This window comes from Ambystoma mexicanum, chromosome 8 (genome assembly GCF_040938575.1).
Source record: "Ambystoma mexicanum isolate Mex_15411 chromosome 8, UKY_AmexF1_1, whole genome shotgun sequence".
Taxonomy (NCBI): domain Eukaryota; kingdom Metazoa; phylum Chordata; class Amphibia; order Caudata; family Ambystomatidae; genus Ambystoma; species Ambystoma mexicanum.
In genome coordinates this window covers 469,190,570-469,203,948 of record NC_090929.1, presented here as the reverse complement: position 1 = coordinate 469,203,948, position 13,379 = coordinate 469,190,570, and the positions used below count along the sequence as shown (strand labels likewise).

At 45.1% G+C, this 13,379-nt stretch overlaps 1 protein-coding gene across 1 annotated transcript in view; it reads right to left on the bottom strand.

The window, feature by feature from the left end:
• TTLL10 (tubulin tyrosine ligase like 10) overlaps window positions 1-13,379 on the bottom strand; it is a 1,071,284-nt gene that overhangs the window by 56,521 nt on the left and 1,001,384 nt on the right. Inside the window, exon 13 of the mRNA XM_069610084.1 lies at window positions 10,545-10,661. Coding sequence (XP_069466185.1) covers window positions 10,545-10,661 — 117 coding nt within the window. The remainder of the gene's footprint in view (window positions 1-10,544; window positions 10,662-13,379) is intronic.

The window sequence follows — 13,379 nt, the reverse complement described above, 5'->3', positions numbered from 1 at the left end:
TCCAAATGGATATACAATATCCAGACAAGATAGAGCAGATACTCGGGGCAGAGGCATCGCCATCATATCTAGATCATGCCTATTCTTGAGACTCACTCCCTTACAAATCACCCAATCCTACGAAGTCCTTACTGCTAAACTCCCCTTAATCAATTCCCAATCACTTACTATTCACTTAATTTATAGACCACCCGGTCCACTTGGGACTTTTGAGAAGGACATATGCAGCCTACTATCTAATAATCTAAAAACAACTACCCAAGTGCTACTTCTAGGTGATTTTAATTTAGGATTTAACGATCCTGCGGACAAACATGCCCTTAAAGTAGCCAACATCCTTTCAGAACTAGGCCGGTCACAAAAAATCAATAAACCTACCCACAACAAAGGGAGAACCTTAGACTGGGTAGCCGACTACAACTGTATTGCCACCATCACCTCCATCATACCACAACCATGGACAGAGCACTCCCTTGTGTCTTTTACACTATCAACCATCAGACCACCTCCGATAGCCCACCTACTGCCCCACCGTGCCCAACCAGGAACAAAAAAAAGATCACAGCAGACAAAGTGATCCCTGCCATTCTCCCTACCTTAAATTCACTAGCTGATAATTTAGATCCCAGCATTATAGTCCAAGAATACAGCAAAATTATGCTCACCACTCTAGACAAAATTGCTCCTCTCAAACTTAGACCTAGTAAACCCAAATCTCATCTAAATAAGTGGTTCACCCCCCTAGCTAAAGGACTTGCGTCTCCTAAAATGAAAATGTGAAACCACTTGGAGACTACTCACTCCCTTCTAATGAGAACAAAGATAAGCTAACCAAAATATCATCACAATATAAAAATGAAATCTATATGGCAAAACGAAATTCCTACAATTAACGTATTGCCAAAGCAAATTCTAGTATGTTATTCACCATACTAAAAGAATTAGAGTCTCCCATACCCACACCTGACATCTGCATCAAAAGCAAGACATGGTGTTCAGATATTCAACACGCTCTCTTGAACAAAATCACCACTCTTCAAAATAGAATTGCCCACAAAAAGAGTCACTGAATCTACCTCCACAACCAGAGAAATACCCTCAGAACACACTGCCAGATTTCACTTTACTAAAACCTCAATTTTAGAGGTAGAGAAAGTTATTTTATCTCTCAAACCTTCCAATTGTAAAGGTTATCTGTGCCTAGCCCAGATCATAAAGGATGCGGCTAGAGATCTGGCACCGTTCATTTCCAAATTTATCAACGCATCAGCTGTGGTTGAAGTGAGCGGGAGCGGTCGGGAGCAGTGCTCCTCTACTTTTTTAAATTATGTTTTACAGCTCCTATACTTTTATTTTAAAAAGAAACCGTTCCGGAAGGGTTTCGTTTTAAAATAAAAAAGTGTAGGAAGACGTTGCAGCTTGCACTTTCAGTGCACTGCACTGAACGTTCCCTTAAACAGCAGGTGCAAGAGTTTGGGGATTTGGATTGTGTGTGGAAGGGCGAGTGGTGATGTGGTTTGTGGGTATTGGGTGCAGGCCATGCAGGGAACTTAGCTCCACTACTTCTTTTTGTACACTTCGACCACTGCGCATCTGGTACCATTCCCTCTAATCTGAAACAATCTTAAGTCCTCCCACTCCTAAAGAAGCAATCCTTGCACCCACTAATTCCTACTAACTACCGTCCCATTACGACGTTACCATTCCTGCTTAAAATACTTGATAAGGTTGCCTATACCTAGACCCAAAAATGTTTAGACTCCACAAACTTCTAGGAGCAAGACAATCTGGTTTTCGCCCTTTACACGGAACGGAAACTGCTCTCGTCGACCTAATAACACAAGTAGACGAGCTAAGAGATAAGGGAAAAACAGCACTCCTCTTACTGTTGGACCTATCTGCAGCATTTGACCTAGTGGATCACAAGGTCCTCTGCAATCACCTGAACTCAGCAGCTCACTTCTCCACAGAGGCCATTAGATGGTTAGAATCATTTTTGAGCGACAGAACTATGAGTGTTTTCTTCCCATCTGCAGCCGCGGACCCCATCCCGATTACATGCGGGGTGCCTCAGGGCTCTTGTGTCTCACCTACATTATACAATATATTCACCAAGCCCCTGTTCGATGATCTGGACCTTCTGGGTGTCACCTACACTAACTATGATACTCAGATTCTCCTCCCACTTTCTGGGGATTATGACACAGATTTGGCGTTGGTGAATACAGTGTATCTCATCATCCAGGCATGGATGGCCACCCACGGTCTATACCTGAATGATGATAAGACAGAGCTTATTATCTTGGGCACCCCCCTCGACCTGAAGAAAATAGGCCATGAATACTCAGCATTCTCCATCGATGGAAACATCATTAGGGTAGCCAAGGAGGTGAAAACTATTGGCTTTTACCTTGACTCCACCTTGTCCTTTGACAAACAAGTGAAATCACTGGCCTCGACTACCGCTTACACCTGCAAGCTTATCAGAGCAGGTAGACCATTCCTTTCTAATGACAATTGCATTATACTGCCCAGAGCACTAATACTCTGTAGGCTAGATTACTGCAATTCTCTGTAGAGTGGTGCCAATAAGGCTATTATTCAGAGGTTACACACACTCCAAAATAATGCATTAAGAGCTGCATTAGGCGTGAATGAAAGAGAACATATCTCTGCAACTAGACGCCAACATAATTGGCTCTCTACCCACAACAAAATTCTTCTAAAAACGGTATCCCTTACCCACAAAGCTTTAAACAACGCAGCCCCTAGCTACCTTGTAGACAGATTACATAGAAGAACATCTCTTAGACCTACGAGAGCTAGCAATGCAAACAGCCTTACAGTACCTAGAGTCCGACTTACCAAGATTGGCGGCAATAGCTTTCCTGTGAAAGCATCCATATATGCACTTTGTTTTGGCAGCAAGGGTACAGTCTTTGTCAGCTCGAACAAACTCTCCTGATTCCAGACATGAAGAAGGGAACGGCAGCTGTGATGGATTACTACTGGATCTGTGGCCAACAAGCTTACTTGCACCACCTACCATTATGGAGGGGCAGTTGTTCGCAAGCCATGCTGCATTCAGCGCTACTACTATCAGAAGCGTTCTGAGGAGCCAATTGGCCCCCCGTATTTGAAAAAAAGAAAAGAGCCTGTTGTCCACACAAGAGCTCCGCATCCTGCCAGGGAAAGGACAGTTCCAACAACTAAAGAGGAAGAAAAGATCGAATTACATATACAAAGATTCCTCTGCATTGCTTGCTGAAATACCAGAGGAGTACCGATTCTTCTGCTCAGCAGAATCATTTTTCACATCTCTACTGTTGCCGGGATTACAGGCTGCATCAAACGCCAAATGGCTGCAGATCGAGCACTGGGAGCTGGTCCAGCTCGCGAATGACACAGAGAACGGGTTCAACGTGATCAAGGTTGAGTTGCGTGCATTGAGACTTATGACAATGCAAAGCCGCTACATGCTGGACATGTTAATAGCAATGGAAGACAGGGTTTGCACAAAGTTTGGCGATTCTTGCTGAACATTCATGCCTTCAGAAGATGCAGAGAACACGTTGTTATCCCACATCATTGCAGCCGTCCATGACCTGAGTGTTCGCATGAAGGAGGAGGGATGAGTACAGGAGAGTGGTTGGTTCACCTTAACATTAAATTGGGCCCCGTCTTGGCTCGGATCGATCATAAAGATGTTGATGCCCATTATTGTGTTCACCCTAGTTATCTTCTGCACCTGCCAACTGGTCCTCCAATGTTGTGCTAATGCAGCACCTAATAGCGCAAGAATGATGGTATCAATTGGGGTTTCAAAAGCACCTCGGGATACAAAAGATACTGAAGTACAGACTGATATCCCACAGTGTGACCCTAAGTATGAGTGCTCCCCATCCCGTATGGAAATGAAGTTGGCCACCTATACCACACTATCATTACTCCACCCCCGGATCTAAAGAACTACACAGAGTTTTGGATGGACCTGGCGGGGGATGGGGGATGCACCTACATGACTTGCTCACCTGAGAAATATGTGCGTAGGGGGGAGATTTTGAGGTCAGTATGCAGGGCTTGGATACCAATAAAGGGAACGCAGCCATACGTGGAAGAAGAGAGGAGACAGCGGGAGCAAAGGGGTATTAAGGAGTTTGTTACTCTAGAAGTAACAAAAGGGGGGATGTTTGGAAGGGGGCAACCCCGTCCCACCCTCCTAAGCGCTTTAAAGTAAGGCGAGCGGCATTCAAAGCACTATGATGGGCTGGGGCAGAGGGAGGACAGTGGTAGGACCCCACCCCAATACAATCAACCCACAGTGTAGCGCAGGGCGCGAGCAAGAGTGCCATTTTGCATAGATGTTATTAACCATAGTTAGGAGACAAGGCCTACGTGGTGAATGCAGCATTTCATGCACTAGGCCCTAATTGCGAGATGAGGGAAACTTCCAGCCATGCCCGAGGTCCCATGAGAACAACCCATTCCCCCTACGACCATAAAGCTCATTAATTGTTCTAGCAGTGCTGCAAAGGTATTTTTCTACCTAAAAGGAATATGCCCTACAAGGACGCGTTCATAGACCGGCACCTGGTGTGCATGCTATCTCACACTGACCAAAGCCTGACCCGTTCCACCCCCAGGCGACCACAAGTTATAGCCCATATAACTGACTAAGCCCCAAGATTTTTGAATTCCATGGCATCAGGTGACCTTCGACCACTAACCCTAAAGTAACAAGTCCTGAATGTTCAAAGAGAACGGACATTGCAAGCATTGGAGCTACAATCATATGAATTCTATAGCAAGGTGCTGGGAGGGATACATTATAGTTCAAAACGAGGGTGGAGACCTTGGAGCCGGATGGCATGGAAGGGAGTGAGTGAAATGTGTGTGTGGAGGTTAGAGTGTCCCAGAACCTCCTTTGTGTCAGTCTTAAAGCCTGCCACGTGCACAGTATAATGATGAAGTAGCATTGTGTTAGGAGTATAGTTCATTTGTTCTTTGACCTTCGTCTGTGAGAAGATGCTCTCCGCAGCACCCACATGATGGAAGATGGATGGACTGGGCTGGAACCAGGGAACTTTCATCCCTTATGGAGCAGGCGGATCTGTATAGGTGCACACCAACCAGCCGTTGAGGTTTTTATTGTATGGTATTGCGTCACAATGACGATGTGTCTCCTCTTAAGCCTCTGCTTGTATCCTTTTTTCAACAGAACGTTCTTGGCAGCAGAGTTCTTTGCTGTTGCTCTCATCTTTGTGTGAGATTAAAACTTGTTATCCTTACAAGATCGACTTGGGTCTTTCTTTCCTAGTGGGTTGTATTCTCTCAGGTGTGAGCGTTCAGGGGCATGCCTTCACATGTTATAAAGTTGTAAGTTTCTTTGCGATGTGTAGATTGGATACTACAATATAGAAGAAGCAATTAGATTGAGAAGAAAAATGAAATGGCAATAGCTCATCACACGGCATGTGAATTCATGTAGGCATTACCATCATTTTACCCGAAGTGAATCCCTTACTTTTAAGCTTTGGCTCCTGCAAAAATGTCCCCTGCCTTTTGGTCATAGCACGGGACAGTCACAGGGCATCTAGGCTTGATACTGGTCCTTTAAGGTCTCCGCTGGAGATATCCTATCCCCTCATTAACCATGACAATAATGCCAACCCTTTCCTATACACCAATAGAACCAATGGGGCAACTAGGTGGACACATTTTAGAGATTAAATGGCAGTGACCCCATGGAGCCTGCAGGCACTGCATGTTCAGAGTGCAAACACCACTCCTAAATCTCCAAAGAGAGGGGCGCGAGCTAGACAGAGGAGTTTTATAGGCAGTCAACCAGCCAAAAGCCCACCTCAAAACTGGAAGACACCATCAGGAGATGGTACCAAAAGCCTTGCAGGTCAACAGACAAAGCAGCTCTTACAGGGATTCACCTCCAGTAGTGGAAACCAGTGGGGTAGCCCATCTAGCCAACTGATTTCCTTCTCAGCCTAGTATATACCTTCTTCCTATATGCTGAGTATCAACCAACTCAAGTGTGACTTTGAGACCAGTCACATTCAAAGGGCAACATGCCTTGTTTCTGAAATGGCAACTGAAATGTTTCTTATAGAAGTGCTCTCCTTATGTAGCTATCTTTGAGTGGTGGCATGAAGCCGAGCTGAATCTACAGAAAACACAGGCTATTATGAAAGGATACAAATAGTATGGTAAACAAAATTAAGCTTAAATATAAAGTAATATTAAACACAACACAACATAGGATGGATTCTGCTCTAGGGACTGTGGTCATAAGTCAATTCCTGTTTTCCTGTGGAATCCACCCTCTTGCCAGTGTGGCAAAAGAGTCACACAAAATGTCAGGGTTTTAAGTGCCCCTACACATCTTTCTTGTGTCTTCGGGCTTTAGTGTCAGGGCGGCTCTTGTCTGCTTGTTGTTCTAGTTCACATGCCCCCACCACTGCTATGGTTGTGCATCGTCCAACTCTCAAACACTTTGGGGTGCTCCAAGAGATCTCTCTAAGCCTGTGGCTATAGGGTGCAGACACCTGGCAAATAGAGGTTTGGATGTTCTGATCTTCTGCCATTTCACTAAGGTCTGTAGCACAGTTAACCTAGAATGGCACTCTCTCTCCACCTCCTCTCTCTGGACCCTGGCAGTCTCTCCCAATCTTCCTGCCTTTCCTCTGCAATGGTTTGCAACAGTCTCATTCGTCGAGCACCCTCATTTGGTCCTAACTCCTTGCTTTGCTCCATCATTTCTCAAGCACTCTCTTTTGTTTCTAACTCCTTGCTCTGCTCCATGCACATTCTCAACTCATGTTTTAGCCACATTTTCCCTCCTCCTTCTCTTCTGCTTCACTACTCCTGCTACCCCTTCCTTTTCTCTTCATGATATTCTTTTCTCCCTCCAACTTCTTCCCAATCCCAATCACCTGCATGGTTCTCGCAGGCCACCTCCACCTCCCTCTCCGTCCTGAGATTCTTCCTTTGCTCCTTGATATGATATAATATGGCATTTATAAGGCACCTGTACACAAGTATTTCCTTGCTTTTGATGTTCTTCTTTCTCTGACCTTATTTCCTCCTGCTGTTTCTTCTCTCCCCCTCTGTTCTTCCCTTTTCCTAATTAGCAATCATCCTTCTCTTTTCAGCATTCCTCTTTCCTTCCTCAGCATGCCAACTTCCCTCCTCTGAACGCCTACACCCCTCCTTAGCATGCCTTCTTCTCTTCTTCGCCTTTCCTCCTCCCACACTCTTGTCTCCTCTCTGCTTCACCACACACTGACTCCTCTCTAATGCTGCCAACTCCTAACTCCCAAACCCTGCTCTGGATGCCAGGAGCTTTTATCCCGATTTCTCCCTGCCCCCAAGATCCTTCACCAGATGTGTTGCTAGGGGGGCCCAGGGTCTTTTGGTTGAAGCCCCGGATAGAAGCTCAGGGGCTACAACCAAAAGGCTAACTAGCCCAGAGTCGTGACATTCTAGACATTAGCATAGCCCCAGATCTTTTCCAGACCTAGCAAAACTCCTGCCCTCCTCTGCTCAACCCTGCTCAGCTCCGAGGCTCTACAAACTGAGCGTGGAGATTGGGGCATTGTAAAAGATGTCACACTTTCCTCTGGTTTCAATTAACTTCCCCTATGGTATGCAGGGACGTAGGCTGAGCCTATATATGGGCCATCCACCATCTTGTTTCCAGTTGCGGCATTGTCAGTGTAATGCTCCCAGGGGCTCTTGGTAAGACTGTCCATGTTTTGCATGGCATTCCTCTTGCGGCCAAAGCTCCCATTGGTTTGCAGACGTGCTCATCTACCGAGCATGTATTTTTGTTTCACATGTTCCATTATTCTGAAGCACTCACATAATCGCAGTACACGCCAAAAAGGTTACATGGGTTGTATACAACACAGTACTTGGAAGTCTTTGCTGAAACAGTGTCTTGGGCCATTTTAAACTTCTGGGGATGCCATTATGTCACAGTAGCCTTTTTCAAAAAAGATCCCTCTCCTTTGGACAAGGGATACCCACTGAGAAATGGCTTGGAATATTTCAATAGTGACCATAAACCAGGTGGGGGACATAATGTAGGCCTTCCTCTGCTTTGTCAGGGGTCAAGGTTTATCCATTATACTACATATTCTAGTGTACTGGATAACATGCTGGTAATAGTTAAGTATCAAACGTTTCTTTTGGGTTGACTAAGTCCTAAAGTTGAGCCTAGTGGATGGGAAATGTGGTGACCCTGGCTTCTAAGGCTGCAGCCAGTGATGCAGTCCCCAGAGGGCTTGTATGGAGGAACACCAAGTCCATTGCTCGCCCAGTGTGTTTTCCCTACAATGCTGTAAGCAACTATTCTAGACATCAAAGAGATATGTCAGTGCAGCAGGAATGTGGCCATAAGCCATATCCTTTGCCGAGTCACTACTACAGGTATAGGCAGTTTATCCAATAGGGAAGCTTGACTCTCTGAAAGACAACAGCTTGTGAGCGTGTCTCATCCCACATTTTACTGAGCGAGCTCGGCCATTCTGGGAGCTGCCAGAATGCTGAGGTACATCAGGAAAGAAAGCAGGAGATCCCAGGCTCTGGAAAGAACAGTTACAGTCACTGCATGGGAAATTAATCAAATATGGATGCCAAATACTGTGTTACAAAGGTTAGCACATCCCGGACTGCTGACTGAGTGTTAACCCCTGTGAAATCTGTAATATGTCTACTGAGTAAGGACTTTAAGAGTGTAGTGTAGCACCAGGACTCCCTCACAACATATATGTCTTCAGTTAGTGCTTCATTTTTACACTACTTCCATGCCTACCATCCTCACTTTGACTCGTCTTCCTTTGTCCTCTCTCTCCACCATCCCTAAATTCTTCACAATCTCTTCCCTGTTCCTTCTTTCCTCTAATTCTCTTCCTCTCTCACCTGTCTGTTCTCTCCTTCATACTTTTAGATCCAAATGCTTTCTCCTGCAATCACTCACACGCATCTCCTTCATTCACCTTCCTATTTTTTCTCTTCTCTTGCTCCCTCCTCGTCACTCTTTCCTGACCCGGCTCTCTCTCCTCTTCCTCCCATACTGTCTTTATCTCTTGTTTTACTTCTTCCTAATTACCCGGTTATTCTTTAGCAGATCTTCCACTTGCTCTTTCTCCCTCTCATTCTATTACCTCTCTCACATTCTGTCTCTTTCACTCATTTCTGTAAAGGGCTATTTTCTACCTCTTTGTCTGTCTCTCTCCCTTCCTTCCCTTAGCAGGATTTGCATTTTTTGCTTGTCTTTGAGCTTTAGGAAGCCATTAATCTTTCTGATGAATTCATGATACTATATGTTCCTTGACTTATCATATTCAGCCCTGTGTAAGAGAACGTGGGCATCATTTTCCCCCACTACAAGGTCACATGATTGGCAGATCCGGACGAGCTCTGCTTTGGAAGTGAGCCTGTTTCGGCCCCTCTAAATTTCTAGAACACAGTCACTGAGGCTGTAGTCACTACCCGACTGGGCCGCAGGTATTTTATACTAACAGGAGAATATGTCAAAGACTATTTTGGGATTAGCAACCTGCAGCCTTTCATTTTGTTTGTTTCTGATTCTGGGCTACCAAATGAGATATGCATTTCTGTTTTGTTTCTTTTTCTCCTGGTTTGTCTTTTACTTCACACACACGTCCATTTTCACTCCTCACAATTTCTCTTCCTCTCTTTAGATTTCTTCTCTAACTCTCTCCCTGTCTCCTACTCTGTCTTTCTTCACCTCTTTGTTTCTGTTTTTCCCATTCTCCCATTTTGTCTCTTCTTTCACCTTCCACCTCGTTTCAACATTCCTTGTTATTTCCCTCCTATTCTGCTCTACCTTTTGTCTCCTTCCCAGCACCTTTCAATTTCCATTCATTTATCTATTCTATTTTGTCATTTTTTCTCGTGTGCATCAACCATAGTAAGTGTGTGCCCCTTCTTTCAGGAGATGGATGTTACCTCCAGTAACAAAAACTTAAACACAGCCTGGAACTCAATGTCAGTCTGTTTAGGACCCCAAGCCCAATTGGCAACACCTCAGGATCAGTGGCAAAGGTACATCTCACTGTATTTCACTTCACCCTTAGTGGCTGACACTTGTGTTTCATGCTATGGGATTCACAGCCATGGGTGTGGCACCATGCCCCAAAGTCTGAAGATCACTGATGTGGAGGAAGGAAGGATGCAATCCTGGACACTGCACATAAGTCACATTGAGGGTTGAGTATAAATGGGAATAGCGACTCATTTCCTATTCTGTGCAAATAGAAAAAGGGCGGGACAAAGCCAGGGCTATACACATAGAGAAAGCAAGGAGTTATTCTGGGGTAAGCATGTAGGGAAAGGGCTGACACCAGTGACACTATGGAGGATGGATGGAATTTTAATGTAGCAGCATATGGTCATTGTGTGTGGCAGAAAGGAAGGAGTTAATTTCCTTCAATGATATAAGACATCTTAAGGTATCCGTAAGAGGAGAAGCAAGCAAATGTGCAAAAACTATTAAGTCAACTTACCTTAAAGTCTTCGTCAATCAGGAAGTCACAGCCAAACAGGTCAAAGAGCCCCATTTTACACTCAAGCTTGCTCTTCACTGCCATAAAGCAGTGCATCATGATCTGCTGCATCCTTCTCTGCAAGAGATGGGGATATTAGTACTGGGGGAGGGTCTAGTAGAACTATTTGTGTACAACTTAATCAAATGTGCCAATTCGTCCAAATGGGACAACTCAAACAGCTCGGTCAACTCAATTAAATTAGGAAATGTAACCAGCCTTTGCAAATCAACCAGGCTAGAAAACGGAGCCAATTCAGTCATTCAAATTCATTCATGTAACCTACCTGAGAAGCTAAATCACAACTCTATATCACATGCACCCATCCACACCTATGTTTTTACATCAGTTATCTCCAATTACCTCCTACTAACTGCACAGCAAGGACTGACCAACACCCATACTTTCAATGTATAGCACTGGTTGGCATTGTCCTGTGCGAAGTTCCTATGCGGCATCATCCTCCCCGTCATAACTCATAAATCTAGTTAACTACAACGCTCAAAACTTAACACAAGCTGGACTCTGTAGGACAGGAACTGCCTACCCCACTTGGAACCCACTACCAGAGCCTCGGTCTGCACAGCAACGGTCACTGCGTGTGCCACTCACCTTGCAACCTACCTAAGCGCACACTAGCAGCAGTTACAAGCTTGCAGTGCCAGTTAAGATAACCCTTCTTCCCACACCTTACAGTCAATCACCACATGTAGGCAATGTGCACCCAAAGCTCCATCCATTCAAGAACTATATCTGGTTCTATCAGGTACCTGAAATGTGCAGCGACTGGATCTTTGAACAAGGTTTTAATGATGCAAATCATACCAATGACAGCTGTGTGCTATACAAAATACTTTTGACATTGGCATTGGCATTAGAAAAGTGGCATCCCCTTGCTATCCAGCAGTTCAACATAATCTAGCACCCCTGTCTACCTACACACCCTGCCCCTAGTAAGCAGTCTAGTGAGACCCAAGATCACCCTGCTGTCCTCTTTCAAGAGAAGTAGGTAAACACAGCCCTGTTAGGTCAGTTCATGGGTTACTTGAAGAGTTCGCCATTTCACCAATAGAATGGCCTTTTCTCGTGTGTCCTTTATGGCTCTATGGCCCTCATTACGGGTCCGACGGAAACCGAGCCGGTAAAACCGGCAGGTAGCCGCCAGACCCGTAATGATTTACCGCCACCTGACTTGCCGGAAACACTGGGGCATTACAACCCCGGCGGTCTGGTAAGTCAGGCGGCGGTGATTGTAAATCCCCATTCCCATTTTAGTTCCACAAGACTCAATAGGAATGGGGACCACGGAAGCACCGGCATCATTAATAACGGTGTCGGTGCTTCCGTGAAAGTTTGTGAGTGGGTGCCGTTCTGCCTGCCAGGGCAGACCTGGCGAGCGGAAAAGCACCGACCCGCAATCTTGTACTTTGCCGGTCCGGAAACAACGGTGCCGATAAGCTTACCGACACCGTTGTTTCCGGACTGGCAAAGTTGTAATGAGGGCCTATATGTTCAGAATACTCCTGTCTTTAAAACCCCCTCTGGAAAGTTTGAGTCGTAGCTTAAACATTTAACTGAGATTACCCTGCATAACTACCTGAACATGGTATACATTGTTATCAAACTGTCACTAGGAGTGGGTTCCTGCACACTTCTCCATTCATTTATTTATTTTATAGCCTTTGATTCCTCAGATCTTACCTATTAAGTTTCAAGCAGGCGTAGTTCCATGTGACATAACCCTTCCATCGTCCAGTCTCCCGCCTTTCCACTCTCCCAATCACCTGCATTCTTGACTTAAAGTGAACTCTTGACTTAGCTATTATTCACACCATAGGCCAGGCCATGGGAGTCACAATCTTTGTATTGAACACCACAACTTAAATGAATTTTCATGCTTCAAAGGTCCAACTTGAGCACATCTCAAGTCCATCCACAACCACTCACTCACTAATGCCTAAACAAAGTATTTAAACTGGACTAAAACACTAACTACTGATTTACCATGTATTGTTACCCTAATTGCTCATTAACCCCTCACGCAAAATCCATCAGCCATGAGATCCCATACATCCAAGCACAGGCAAGCATTTCCCCAGCGTCTTGATCAATCCAAGTTCCCTAACTCTGTCTTTCTAAGTCATTTCCCTTTTCACCTCCACAGACAAACTCAGGTGTGACTCAAAAAGGCAGAAGAAAAAAAACCTATGGCATATTTCACCGAATTTAGGCTGTACGAAAATCTCGTATAGCCTAAAAATTCGAACGAATATATAACATACAAACCATTACAGTGAAGAAGGGCAGCCGGGGCTGCAGGGGTGTCCCCTGCACCATTCTTCACTGTAATGTGAGCGGGGGTTGGAGGGGTGTCCCCCGTTCCCGTCTCAATAAAGTTTAAAAAAGAAAAGAAGGAAAAGTGGACCCTGCAACACCGGTTCCATACATGCATGTGATGGGAACCAGTGTCGCAGAGGGATACTGGCGACGGCGGCACACACAACGAGGTGTGCCGCCCACAGCTAAGTAAGGGGTGGGGGCAAATAGTCTGAAATGTTCGGGGGAGTGAAAACCAAAAGTTATTTTCAGTGAAATAACTTTCAGTGTTTTCTCCCTCGAACATTTTAGTGTTGTGAAAATCAGGGAAAATCGTGTTTTGCCCTAGGCTTTGATACAAGATGTACTTCTGCCATAAGTCAGCATCGGAGGACCAATCCGGTGGCAAGTACCAACATAAATATGATTATATCATTAGATTACAATCACTGACATTTCTGGGGCTTGTCTGCACTTTCA